This window comes from Crocodylus porosus, unplaced genomic scaffold, assembly GCF_001723895.1.
Source record: "Crocodylus porosus isolate Cpor-Errol unplaced genomic scaffold, CroPor_comp1, whole genome shotgun sequence".
NCBI lineage: Eukaryota > Metazoa > Chordata > Crocodylia > Crocodylidae > Crocodylus > Crocodylus porosus.
This window is the reverse complement of record NW_017728916.1, coordinates 278,728-290,853: the sequence shown is the minus strand read 5'-3', so window position 1 is coordinate 290,853 and position 12,126 is coordinate 278,728. Positions and strand designations below refer to the sequence as shown.

The following is a 12,126-nucleotide window of genomic DNA, read 5'->3' as shown; positions in this document are numbered from 1 at the left end:
TGGGGGAGTCCCTGTTCCCCCGAGCACTGCCAGGAGAGACCAGGAATAACGGTCACAAGCTGGCAGAGGGTAGGTTTAGGTTAAATATCAGGAGGCGCTACTTCATGATCAGGGCGGCTAGGATCTGGAACCAACTTCCAAGAGAAGTGGTGCAGGCTCTTACCCTTGGGGTCTTTAAGAGGAGGTTAGATGAACACCTTGCTGGGGTCATTTGACCCCAGTAATCTTTCCTGCCGTGGCAGGGGGTCGGACTAGATGATCTACTCAGGTCCCTGCCGACCCTAGAAACTATGAAACTATGAAAGTAAAGCAGGGGGATGAGGGCACTTTCAGTGTCTTACCACTATAAGGACAGAAAGTGGTAGTTAAAAATACACTTGACAGAACTAAGTAAGAGGAACATGTCCTCACTGCAGAGAAAGAAAAGAAACCCATAGTCCATTCTGATCTGACTGTGTGCTAAAAATCCTTCTTGATTCTCAGATGTGGCCTGACCCTGAGTGGAGGTGCAAGAACCTCTGGTTTTTTTAGTCCCAGCAGGAGCTGTGGCACACCCCGGTCAAAACCCCCCAGTCTTGGCAGCAGCTAATGCCCAGTTCTTCTGAGGAATGTGAAAAAAACCCTTGACACAACAAGAGGGGAAAAAATGCTCCCCAGTCTTATGTGGAAGCCAGCAAAGCTCAGAAGAGAGAAAACTACACACTCCCCACCCTGCTGTGCAACCCAGGGACCATAACCTGGCTCTAGACAGGTGACATCTTGACTGGAGAGCTAGCATTCCCTTTTTTGTCATCCTACCCCTTCCATGAACGTATCCTAGTTCCTTAGATCTTTAAATCCTGCAAACTAGAGATATCAAAACTGGCAAATCTGCACTGTGTTTTGCTCTGGAAGCAGCTGCATTTTGAGGTTTGTCTACAGTAGAAGAGCTGCTACTCTTCCAGCTATGCCAGCTTTGTTATGTGGGCAGAGTGCCCTTGTAGAGATGCAGCATATGCCCACAGGAGTTGTTTTTGCACAGCTATACCACGTCCCTGAATGACACAAGGAAAGCAAACAGAAACCCTTTTCTGTCTCCATAGTTGTATCCATGCCAGGGGTTTCATCTGCATAGCTACATAGGCTGGAGGGTGTGGTATGTGTTTTGTTCCCTTCAAACACCCCCCTTTTTCCTCCTCCCACATACATGTACTCGTAGCTGTTATAGCTGTGCTGCCAAACCTTAATAGCATAGACCTAACCTCAGAACTGGGTGGAAGAGTGACCTGCAAAATGCCTTAGTCCTAGCTATTAAAGAGAGTAGCAGCTTAAAAAAATGTCAAGGTGTGGGTACAACCAATGCATTTCTTCTTTGTAAAACTTCCTTTCTTCCTTGTCATCCTTTCTGTAGGGAAGAAAATGGAATCCTGTTACCAGAGTCGGAAAAGGAAGCTGTCTCTCCGCAGAATCCCTTTGCAGTGGCTAAAGCTCGTTGATAATTGCTTGGGAGCTCCCTGCTGGGCAACTCCCCACCTCCTTCAGCTGTAAGTGACCTCGTGACTTGGGGAAAAGCATTGGGAGCAGGAAGCAGAGTTCTGTGGTGTCTCTTGCCTGTCCAGTATGCTGTTATGACCAATAGTTCCTTCCACTTCTTTCACTTTTGTGGAAAATTTGGTTTATATAACTCATATTGTTCTTGCTCTTTTCCCTCACTGTGATATGAAAGAGGAAAAACACACTTCTCAGGGTGTTTCCTTTGCAAGGAAAAACTAAATGTGCTGTGTAACAAAACTTTTTCTCAATTCAGTGACGTTAAACATTCAAGGTACAGGAGAAAGCAGGGGTTGCTGACATGGCAGAGAGCATGTAACTTGTAACTTCCACTGAACAGTGATCACTCCCATTTCACACAAAAACTTCAATTAGGATTGAAAAGAGAGAGAGGCGCTACTAAAAAAGAAAGCCAGAAAGAGGGATTAACTTTTGCCTTGCACCCCTGCAGAAGATTATCACCATTTCCTAGCAATCCACTGCAAAGGGGTGGGAGAGCAAGGCTGGAAGCACCCTTGTGCAAGAGGCTTCTGGTTTCTGTAACACTTGGTTTTTGCATGTGAGACTGATTCTGTTCTTCCCTTTCTAGGATTCTCACAGGTATGGAGCCTCCTTTGCCTTTAGACACTCAGAAAAATCTTCTTTACCTTTCCTCCATCTACACTCAGGAAGGAAGTTCCCTCTCCAGTCCAGGTTCTTCTTCAGATACTAGAGGACAGCCAATTTATACAATTGAGAGCCTACAGTGGAAGGCCAAGCAAGATAATCTGGCCAAAGAGCAAGGCCAGATGGCAGAAAGGCAAGAAACTGTACTGGGTGGAGGCGAAGATGAAGAGGGGGAGGAGGAAGATGAGGAGGAAACAGAGATGGAAACAGAGTCACCATCTTTGGAAGAGCTCCTGCATCCTGTGAACATGATGGCTGTAGCTGAGAAAAGGGCTGCACTGCAAGGATCTGTTTGGCAAATCAGTTCAGGTAAAAAGGTCACAGACTTCCTCGCTCTCCCTTCCTCACCAGCAGGTGTCATTTGAAATGCAGAGGCTCGTGCAGACTGAAACTTGTTTCAAAGCCATGTCCATGCCATGCCCTTGTAAACTTCATTTTTCCAGCCTCCCATTTGCATATAGATGTCTCTTCTCTAGCAGTGCTTTAAACTAGGATTGCTTCTTTTATGTCCACATAGTTAATGTTTCATTAACTTCAGCATCAAGCGTCACCCTCTGTGGTTAATATTCCAGTGTAGCTGATTGACAGAGGAGTGGCTGCCAACCGAACAGTAAAGAAACACCAGTGCTTCATGGTCTGCAGCAAGATGTGCCAAAACCTTCCACTTATCAGACTGGAATCACTAAAAAGATCACTGGGATCACTAACCCCTGGCATGGATGTTATTTATTAGTGGTGTATTTAGGTGCTTTCCAAGCAGCTGCCGTGTCCCAGGAAGTTTACAGTCTGCATAGACAGCTGACAGAGGGATGGACCAAGGCAAGTAGTGCAAGGGAGTGACCCAGCAGTTTAGCAAGTGCTTCGTTACTTCCACATCTCTGCTGCTCGTTGCCAGTTTAGACTTGCTGGGGTTTTTGGAAGGTGTGATAGTATTCTAAGATTTACTGTGGTCATGGGTGAAGTGTGACTGTAGAAGGGTCTTGCAGAGAGGGAGTGGGTAGAGAAGAACCTGGGAAGTTTGGTCAGGGGAGACATTCCAGGCCCAGGGCTGCATGAGCCCCTCAGGGACAGACAGTTAATATTTCTGCCTTCCATCAGAGAGAAATTTTCCCGAGTAAAAATATCCTTGGTTGTTGGAGCAGCTCTGCCTAGTTAAACTGATGTGGGCAGCTTACCGGAGATGAATGTTTTGGAAACCTAGAGAATGCTTTCCACCTTCTGGTTGGTTTGAATCATATAAAAAATAAAAAGGAAAAATGCATGTGAAGCCCCCTCCCTGCTGTCTGACATCTTTAAGTAGGTCGTTAGGTGCTTTTCATGATGTTTTTGTTTATATCTGATTTGTTAAAAAAATGTAACGTTGGCCCAAAATACATTAGTATAGTTCTGGACCTAAAAAAATTTGCAAAAACTCTTTCTCTACCCAGTCGAGTGGAAGCAGATGACTGTATCCAGGTGATTCACAGCCCACTAAATTCATAGCAGGTGGCTGCATTTCAGGATGAGCTGCAGTGAAAAGCACCAAACACTACTTGTGCCATCCTTTAATTGTGTTACCGTGTCACCCGGGAACTGCCATCACAGATGAGAGCATTATTGTTTTACCTCATGCTCTAAAGCCATGAAGCAACAGTTGCTGCCTACTCAAAGAGCCCAGTCCTAGTTTCTGTTTGAACTGGAAGCAAGTTCTGCCTGGCAAACAAGGGGCCCCAGTGTTTTGTTCACATTTTGTGCATGGCTGAAATAGTCTTTCTAGGTCGAAGCTGGGTATTGACATTGTCTTAGTGGTTCTGCCCTCAGTAAGTAGCTCGTGGCAGGTGGGGTGGGTGCTTAACTTGATGTTTCCATTTACAATAACTTCCTTACTAGGAATTTTACCTTTTGAGATCACCTTCCTGTCCGTCCCCTGCCACCACCCATCACCATTCCAGAGTCAGCAGCCCATCATAGGAAAGTAAGTGAGACTGAAACCTTGCTTTCCACATAGCACTTGCATCTTTCATGCAGCTCCTGAAACCTAACTCAGCAACGAGTCACTTCTTATATGTGAAATTTTGAATCTGAGGGGGAAAATGATGAGTACGGATGGTCTCTTTTTAGAGTGCAAGGCTCCCAGTCAAATGAAGGAGCAGGTTGTGGTGGAGGGGATACAGCAGTGATAGCTGTCACTGTAAGAACCTACCTGTAAACCAGAAGAGAGGGTTTGTATTTCCCCAGGGGCTTTGTGGGTTTTTCCCTCTTGCCTTCCCCGCACCTGCAATTCTTGCAGGCTATTCAGAATTCCCCAGCGTCTATCCTCTTGCCTTTCCATTTTGTAGCCTATTTGGGTTTAGACTTTGGAATGATTCTCCAGGAATTTGGCAAAAAATTCTTGCTGCAGGTCAGTGGGAGTTGGGTGCTGAAATTTCATAAACTCTTGCAACTTGTGTTTTACCTGTCTTGTCCACAGCATGTTTGTTCCAACTGTTCCCTCCCTCTTGAATTAAAAAAATATGTCCCATGTCCTTTCTGTGCTGTTGGGGACCCTGGCAAAAAGGTTATCATGGATAGAAACCACTGGACCAAACTGTGGGGGGCAAATATGCAATATTCAGATCTCTAGAAGGGAGAAAGAGTTTAACATGTATATGAGTGGCTTCTTCTATGTACAAAACCTTGGTCTATTTTTAAGAGAACAAATTAGGTGCTTTTCTGAAATTTGATAAGTAATAGATGTGTATTGCTGCCTTCATTTCAAAAACACGTCAGAAGTCAGGTAATAAGAGAAAAAAAGTGTTCGAGAACATTGTTTTTTAGAGTCTGGATATGTTTCGTTAACCTGATCAGCATGAAGTATATACTGTTGCAGTACTAACATTTTTCCTGTTGTTTCACATGGCACAGTGATCTTTTTGTGGAGCAATAGTGATTAGAAACAAAATTAAGAGGAGATAAGATGTCCTGCTGTATTGATGCCACACTATTTGCACAAAATCTAAAATGAATGTACAGCTTATAAACATATATGTATACATATACATATATATATATATATATCTGAAGTCAGCTTAGAGCACAGGCTTCCAGTTCATGCATTGAATGTTTTTTCCAACCTAGATGAAGTACAATGGAAAGACTTCCCTCTCGGGAAACTCCCCGGTCAAGCGGATGAACCTGATGGTCTCATGGTGGAGCATTATTCTGTGATGTCCCTGATCGATCAGCCAGTGACAAGAGATGAGAGGCATTCTCTCAGTATGAAGTGAGTAGTGTTGGGATGGGGGCTCTCTGCGATTGCATCATCAAACATATATTATCCAAGTTCATGGTGTTTCAAGAAGCTGGATACAGTAGTGCCTATATATTTCTAGTGGTTTGAGCAATATTTGAAATTGTTCTGTTTGCTTTCCAAGTTTGTTTCATTTATTGTTGCACCAATGAGAGTAGTGCAGAGGGCAAAGTTGTCGAGGTTGGGAGGACAAGGAAGGGTAATGTCTGACCTTGAGTGTGTTTGGAAGGAAAAAGGTAGGAGGCTTAGAGACCTTCGCTGGGTAACCTCAACTGCTGACAACTTGGATTATACCAATATCCTGTTAGCTTAGTGTGCAGATTTATTCAGTGACAATCAGTGAATGAAAAATAGGGTAAAATAGGGTCTTACAGTATCCACAGTCCCCTCGTATGTGCTTAAGAAGCTAAAGTTAATTTTAAAACTCCACATATGTGTTTCAGGAAGGAGTTGGTTGAAGAATGTGTGTCCTAATACAATAGAGTAGAACCTTTTTTTTTTTTTTTTTTTTCCCCACGAAAGTATAGTAGGCATAAGCAAATAGAAACTTCTCTTTATGTACTGTACACGGATGCTATGAAATATTTACCAAATGGGCCCATTGTCAGCTCACGGCAATTATCCAGTCCTCTGCTTAACAGACCTCCTTGTTGGCTGTTCCCACCATTCACAGTGAGTTGCTGAAAACCTTCAGAAAATATGAGCTGCCTGTAATAGGACTGAAATCATTATTGGTTGGCAGCAATATGTAAGGTTGCTGAACCATCTCCAGTGTCTTGCAAAACCACTTCTGAAAGCAGTGGCTGACACCTGAGTGGAAGAATCCTACCCACAGCTGATCCTTCTGCTGGCTTTTCTCCCTAGACAGTCTCAGGATAACCTGGGGAGACATATGTGTAATTGCCACTGTGATAAAAGCAGCTCCTTGTTTCCTAAGACTCTGTTTTCTGTTTTGGAGCTCATGGGTTGGTTTTTTATTTTATTTTAACTGTCTGAAAGCTAAATGCTGTTGTGTCTGTGGAGAGATTCATGTGGCAATTAAAGTCACAGTTTTGGTCGTATCCCACTGAGACAACAGCTTCTGGTAGTCCCAGCTTTGCCCCCAATGTTCCCCACCCCCTGTCCTTCCTCAAGAAATCATTACCAGGTTTCTCCTGCATCCCGGTGGGGAAGCTGCTGCCTCTTCACAGAATATTAGATGAATGAGTGGAGATGAATTTTCAAAACCTGCTGTGGCTGCTGTATAAACTGTGGGTAAACCAGCTTAATAAGGCTTTCTTTGCCAGAGCTACACCAGGGTAAGGACAGGGTGCATCCAGCCTCTCTAGAGGTTTACACAATGTACTGGAATTGATGGGAGTGCTGGGGGAAACTTTAGCTCAGTGGCCCCAACCTTGCCTGGCCCACAAGTAACATGCTGCTGGTAACATCGTGCTTCATCTTCCTTGCCCGCCTCAGTCTGAATGCATTAATTCCCTGTGACTCTGAGCAATATAGGAGGGTGGGGGGAGGGCGGGGGCAGGGTTTGGGGATCACTTCTTCAGCTGAATCATCCCCAGTCAAATTCACACGATGGCAACGTTCCTGTTCCTGTATGAAGGCTCGTTTTCAATTAAGCTGTGATAATCACCCTCCGAATTCAAGAGCTCTGAATGGCTTTGACATCGAACAGCTGCTTCAATGTCAAATCAGCTGCATCTCTTCCGTTGCACGGAAGGGCCTTAAACATAATTTCTGCCATGGAAACCTCTGAGAATATAAGCAAGTGTCCGTTCCTGCTGCATTTGCTAGATCTACTGCACTGGAAACGCTAAGAGCAGCAATTCTCCAACCACTGTCGTCTGTGGAGCCCTCCCGGCTGTTCTGCACAGTATAACCGGAGAACCCCCCTGGCGGGGGCTTGGACTGGTGGGTGGGAACTGGAGGGTAGGACCATAGAAAATTTTGCCAAGTATTTCATTTCAGAATTGTTTCAATGCATTTCAAGGTCAAAACAGCAAAATCGAATTGAAACAAAAGCCTTTGAAACAGCTTCAGAACGAAACAAGGGCTGTACCCAGCACCAGTCCCGGGCAGTAGCAGCCTCTTGTCATCCAATGTACAGATCGGGGGCCTGCCTGCACCCCTGGGAGGGATGCGGAGCTGTGCTGGACTCCTCCCGGGGGTGCGGGCCCCCGATTTGCATGCCAGATGACAGGATGCTGCAGCTCCCGCCTGGGACCAGTGCTGGGCGCAGCCTGCACCCAGCACCAGGAAGACCCTGTGCTCGCCCGGTCACTCCCAGTGCCCCCGCTCCAGCCCTGTGCCCAGGCGGGGAGCAGCGTGCGGCAGCGGGGAACGAGCTGGTGCTCAGTGCAGGGGAAAAGCAGCTGCTCCCAGTCCCTGTGGCTGGTGCCCCGTGCGGCAGCTGCTTGCAGCCCGAGCGGGGCTGTCCTGCTTCTCCACCACATCACCAGAGAGCAGGCACAGGCTCTGAGCGGCTGCAGGACAGGGTGCTTGCCATGCGGGGGCCATTTTTCCCCACACTGAGCACCAGCTCATAACCTGCTGCTGCTGCTAGCCTAGGCCCTACCCCCAGAACAGGTGTAATAGTGCCACCGCAGTGCTGAGTGCCATCCAGCAGAGAGAACAAGCTTATTGGCATGCATACAGTGCCTCACTGAGGGAGCTACATTACATCCATTTCAGGGTGGAGCAGGCATGCTTAGCTTTCTGTAGCATTTCTGGCATGGTCCTTTTGCCCTTACATGCCCTCACTCAGCTGCAAGGACTGTGCTGCTGCTTTGTCAGGATGAAATTAGATATTGATGGAATTTGGCCAATAATGGCAACACATTGCAACTGGCTTCACTCAAATAGAAATGAAGATGCCAGCTAGCCAGGGAGAAAACAGCTATACTTCCGTAGCACCCCACATCTGGGACTGTCAAAAGGCTCCAGTAACTGTTAAATAGGTCTCAGTATCTTTGTGAGACAGGTCATCATTGTAGGCAATGCAAGGGGTGGGCTGGGAGTCTGAGGATAACTATGTAAGTTGTTAGCAGATGCAGGCTCTGTAACCCCCAGAATCCCTGTTTTGACCACCAGACAAGCTCTATAAAGCAGAGCACCTGGCCGTTTATTTCTCAACTGTTTTCCCACTGGTGCTATTGAACAGTGAAAGTGAGACCTCTTCCCAGTATTATGCAAGCAACAGACTTTAGGACTGAGTGATAATTTCCCAGGTCAGATGAGTCTTGAACAAGAACCAACACAGCATGTTTTGTAGAGGAAATGTGCTCACGGGTTGAATTGTGGGATTCAGAGATCAGTTTTCATTTAATCCTCAAATCCCTATTGATGCTATTGGGTGTTGAACATTTACCATGAAATACTCAGGCACCCCAGTTATACAGCTAAACATTTAGGTAGGCGAGAGAAGAGATGTGAATAGGGAGCTGCAGCAGAATTCCAATTAACAAGAACAAGTGTAATTGGTACCATTTATCAGCTTGCCAGCAAACTCCCTGACAGTCTTTATCTGTCACCCACTTCTCATGGGTTCTGTTCATTTTGCTTTGCGTGTTTGATAGAGTCATCACTCCTGCTCAGGGAGACTGTAACAAAATACATGAAAGAGTAGTGTGATTCATTACTCTGGCTCGACTGAAACCTGTTACTAGATGCCAGCTGTAGAATTTGCCCTTCCTGACTCGATGGTGGTAGGCGTAACAAGCATGCTACAGTCCCAGCATATTTCTCAAGATTGGTGATGGTGTGACATTTCCAAAGTTGCAGGGATGAAAAGCTACCATGGGATCATCCCTGTTTCTACTTTATATGTATGTGAATTACCATGCATGTATACTCCCAATCGGCCTGTTAGGGTATGAAAGGACCTGGACCTTGGACCACACTAAAAATTGCCCCTAGCTAGCTGTAGGCATACAGTCCCTGCCTCTGCACCCACTGATTTCCTTTGTTAGGAAAATTCACTAACATTATGGGCTTGATCAGGATGCCTTTTGAGATCAGCAAGTCCCTTGTCACTGAAGACTGATAGCTTGCAATTTTGCTTCAAGTGGAAGAGTATCTGATTAAATAGGAAACTCTTGCCAAGGAGCCTCTATAGTAATCCTTTCTCCTACATCCTCAGCCCATGCTAAGGATTTTAATACATATCTATAAATGTGAATTGAACTGCGTACTAGACACCTGCTAGCCGGTGAACTGAATCTACTAGCTGGAGGTGATGCACAAACCTTGCAGAAGAGGAGAGAAGCCTAGTAGGCTTCCCTTACATGTGGGATGCAAGTGCCTGTTTAAGATGGGGAGCAGAGGCTAGAGCCATCGTTTTGCAGCCCTCCACATTTCTTGGCTTCTGGCTGCCTGTCTGGAGTGCTTCTTGCTTGCTACATGAGCAAAGAGCAGTATTATTTCCTCTCTTCCTGCCTGTGTGCTCTGCCCTAGCTCACCTCTACTGTCCGTTGCCTCCATCCAAGGAAATAGGTCTCTCTGACCTTTTAATCATCTACTCAGAGGCTTCTGGAAAAGCAGAGAATCAGTCTCTAACCCTTCCTGCCTCTCTCTACCCTCTTCTTCCCTCCCTGACTCATTTAGCCCTTCCTTTCATAGCAGTGTATGCTCTTCCTACACTAAGGCCACAACTTTAATGCTCCTGCAGGTACTGCTCCTTGCATCTGACAAGCACCTGGTCATCATCTCTGCTGCATCTAATCAGCGATGGCATTAAGTAAATACTCCTCATTTTCACTCTCCTCATGCCAGTTGTCACACTTTCCCCACGGATTGTTTCCTCCTTACCACTGCCGGCTGCATTTGTGAAGCCCTGCTAATGCCTCATCATGCTGGAATTTCATGGGAGGCTGCTAATATTGGCTGCGATTCTTGACCTTTTGGCAGCCTACATACAGTGTTTTCAACATGCTGTTATGGTTAAAAAACCCCCAAATATGTGATTTACAAGAAGGGATTCTCCTGTATTCAGAGGTCTCGATCCACCTGTATTCAGAGGTCCTGAATAAGTTCCTGATGAACAGAAAGCAGAAATGGCCTCTAGAGAATTATCATGTGGTTGGTGGCAGCAGCTGAGACTCACTCAGCGGTGATTTTAAGGTCCTTATTCTCTCACCCCTTTTCCATATTTCTCTAGCTGCTTATGTGAAAACATGTTTGCTATGTTAAATAGTGTGAAAGAATTCAGGTTTTCCTGCTTCTACAACAACAGAAGTGAATGTGATGAATGTGATGATAGAGCTGATAGCCTGGAGCCCTTAATGGGTTGTTTCTTTTCAGATCACCTTTTATGCAAAGTAAAAGAATTCCTTTGGACCGTCGTAACTTATGAGAGTTTGGGGGCATATGATGGCTTTTCGGAGGGGATGCCTGACCATTTGCAGGAGGAAGCATGGAAGGATTTTTCTTAGAGAACTGGTAAATTTGAAAGGCAAACCTTACTCTTGTTCTAGCTTCTGTTATAGTTGTAGTGACAGGCTGCCCTTGTATCAGTAAGGTGGAAGCTGCAGCTCTGGTATTACTAGGCTTCATGTTTAAGGAGCATAGCAGTTTGGCATCTTTTAACCAGAACTCTCAAAGGACATTAAAAAAATCAGAACTAAGGGACCTGCAGTAATGTCCCTTAGAGGAAAAAAATATCATTGTAAAAGCCATGGCTGTGGATAGTGAGAAGAGCGTGAAAAAAACTAATAAATCTCTTGGGGTCCTTTTCTCCAGCCTGTGTAACTTCCTAGAACTGGGTATTAAGCTATTGTGCTTTCAAGGCCTCCTCTTTGTAACCAGCTTTTTCATTTGCTCCATGGACTCTCAAGTGGGTTTTATTTTAAAGGTCAAGCTTGCAGACTGCCTGAGTGACCTAGGGAAAGCAGGCACTGGATAAAAAGCCATGTACAAGCAAGGATCCCTTCTAGCTTTGTATACAGTCATGGAACAAAGTTGATGCTGAAATGTGTTTGGAAACTTGTAGACATTTTCCTTCACTTATAAAATGCTCTTCTGCTGTTTCAAAGTAGGCGAGGCATACCTTATCTGCACTTAACAACATCACTGCCTTTATAGTAGGGGTGTCCCACCTTTTTGAATGTGGGGCCGAACCAAGAGCTTTTTATCACCCAGTGGGCTGGCAAGCCATATTCGAAGACCTCACAGGAAGCGATCCTTGGAGAGGGAAGGAAAACCTGTTGTGTCATTTGCAGGCATTTTCTGTTCTCTTTGTGCTTGAGGATCATTCAACTCTGGTGCCAGCCCATTGTTCTCCCGAGTAAGTGTCTGTTCTTTGCCTGCTCACTCTGTGAGCCCAACGCGGAGGTACAAACAGCCGTATTTCTTACCCGGCACCCAGGGGCAGTGGAATCCAAACATCAATCAAGATTATTAAAAGATGAACCCAGTTTCTGGAAAGCCAAGCACCATTTGGCATACTCTCCAAGGCTATGCTACACCAGCACAGACTGTACTCTTCTAGCTGGGGTCTTGCCCACACAGCTACTGTCCTCTGCTTTCTTGCAAAGCAGTGAAAGCAACAGAAATGTGGGCACTCAGAAAGCTGCCCCAGTTGTGTGCAGAGAGCGTCCTCCGCCTCTGCGGGGAATCAGCGCTCAAGTGCAGCATTCCCAGAGCGCTGGGCCCCAGATGGGGATGTTCAC

General features: G+C 45.7%; 1 protein-coding gene across 2 annotated transcripts in view; it reads left to right on the top strand.

Annotated features, from left to right (window-relative positions):
• LAS1L (LAS1 like, ribosome biogenesis factor) overlaps positions 1-12,126 on the top strand; it is an 83,425-nt gene that overhangs the window by 32,665 nt on the left and 38,634 nt on the right. For both annotated transcript variants that reach the window (XM_019536194.1, XM_019536195.1), the window contains 3 exons: positions 1,391-1,523; positions 2,120-2,505; positions 5,293-5,437. In XM_019536194.1, coding sequence (XP_019391739.1) covers positions 1,391-1,523; positions 2,120-2,505; positions 5,293-5,437 — 664 coding nt within the window. The remainder of the gene's footprint in view (positions 1-1,390; positions 1,524-2,119; positions 2,506-5,292; positions 5,438-12,126) is intronic.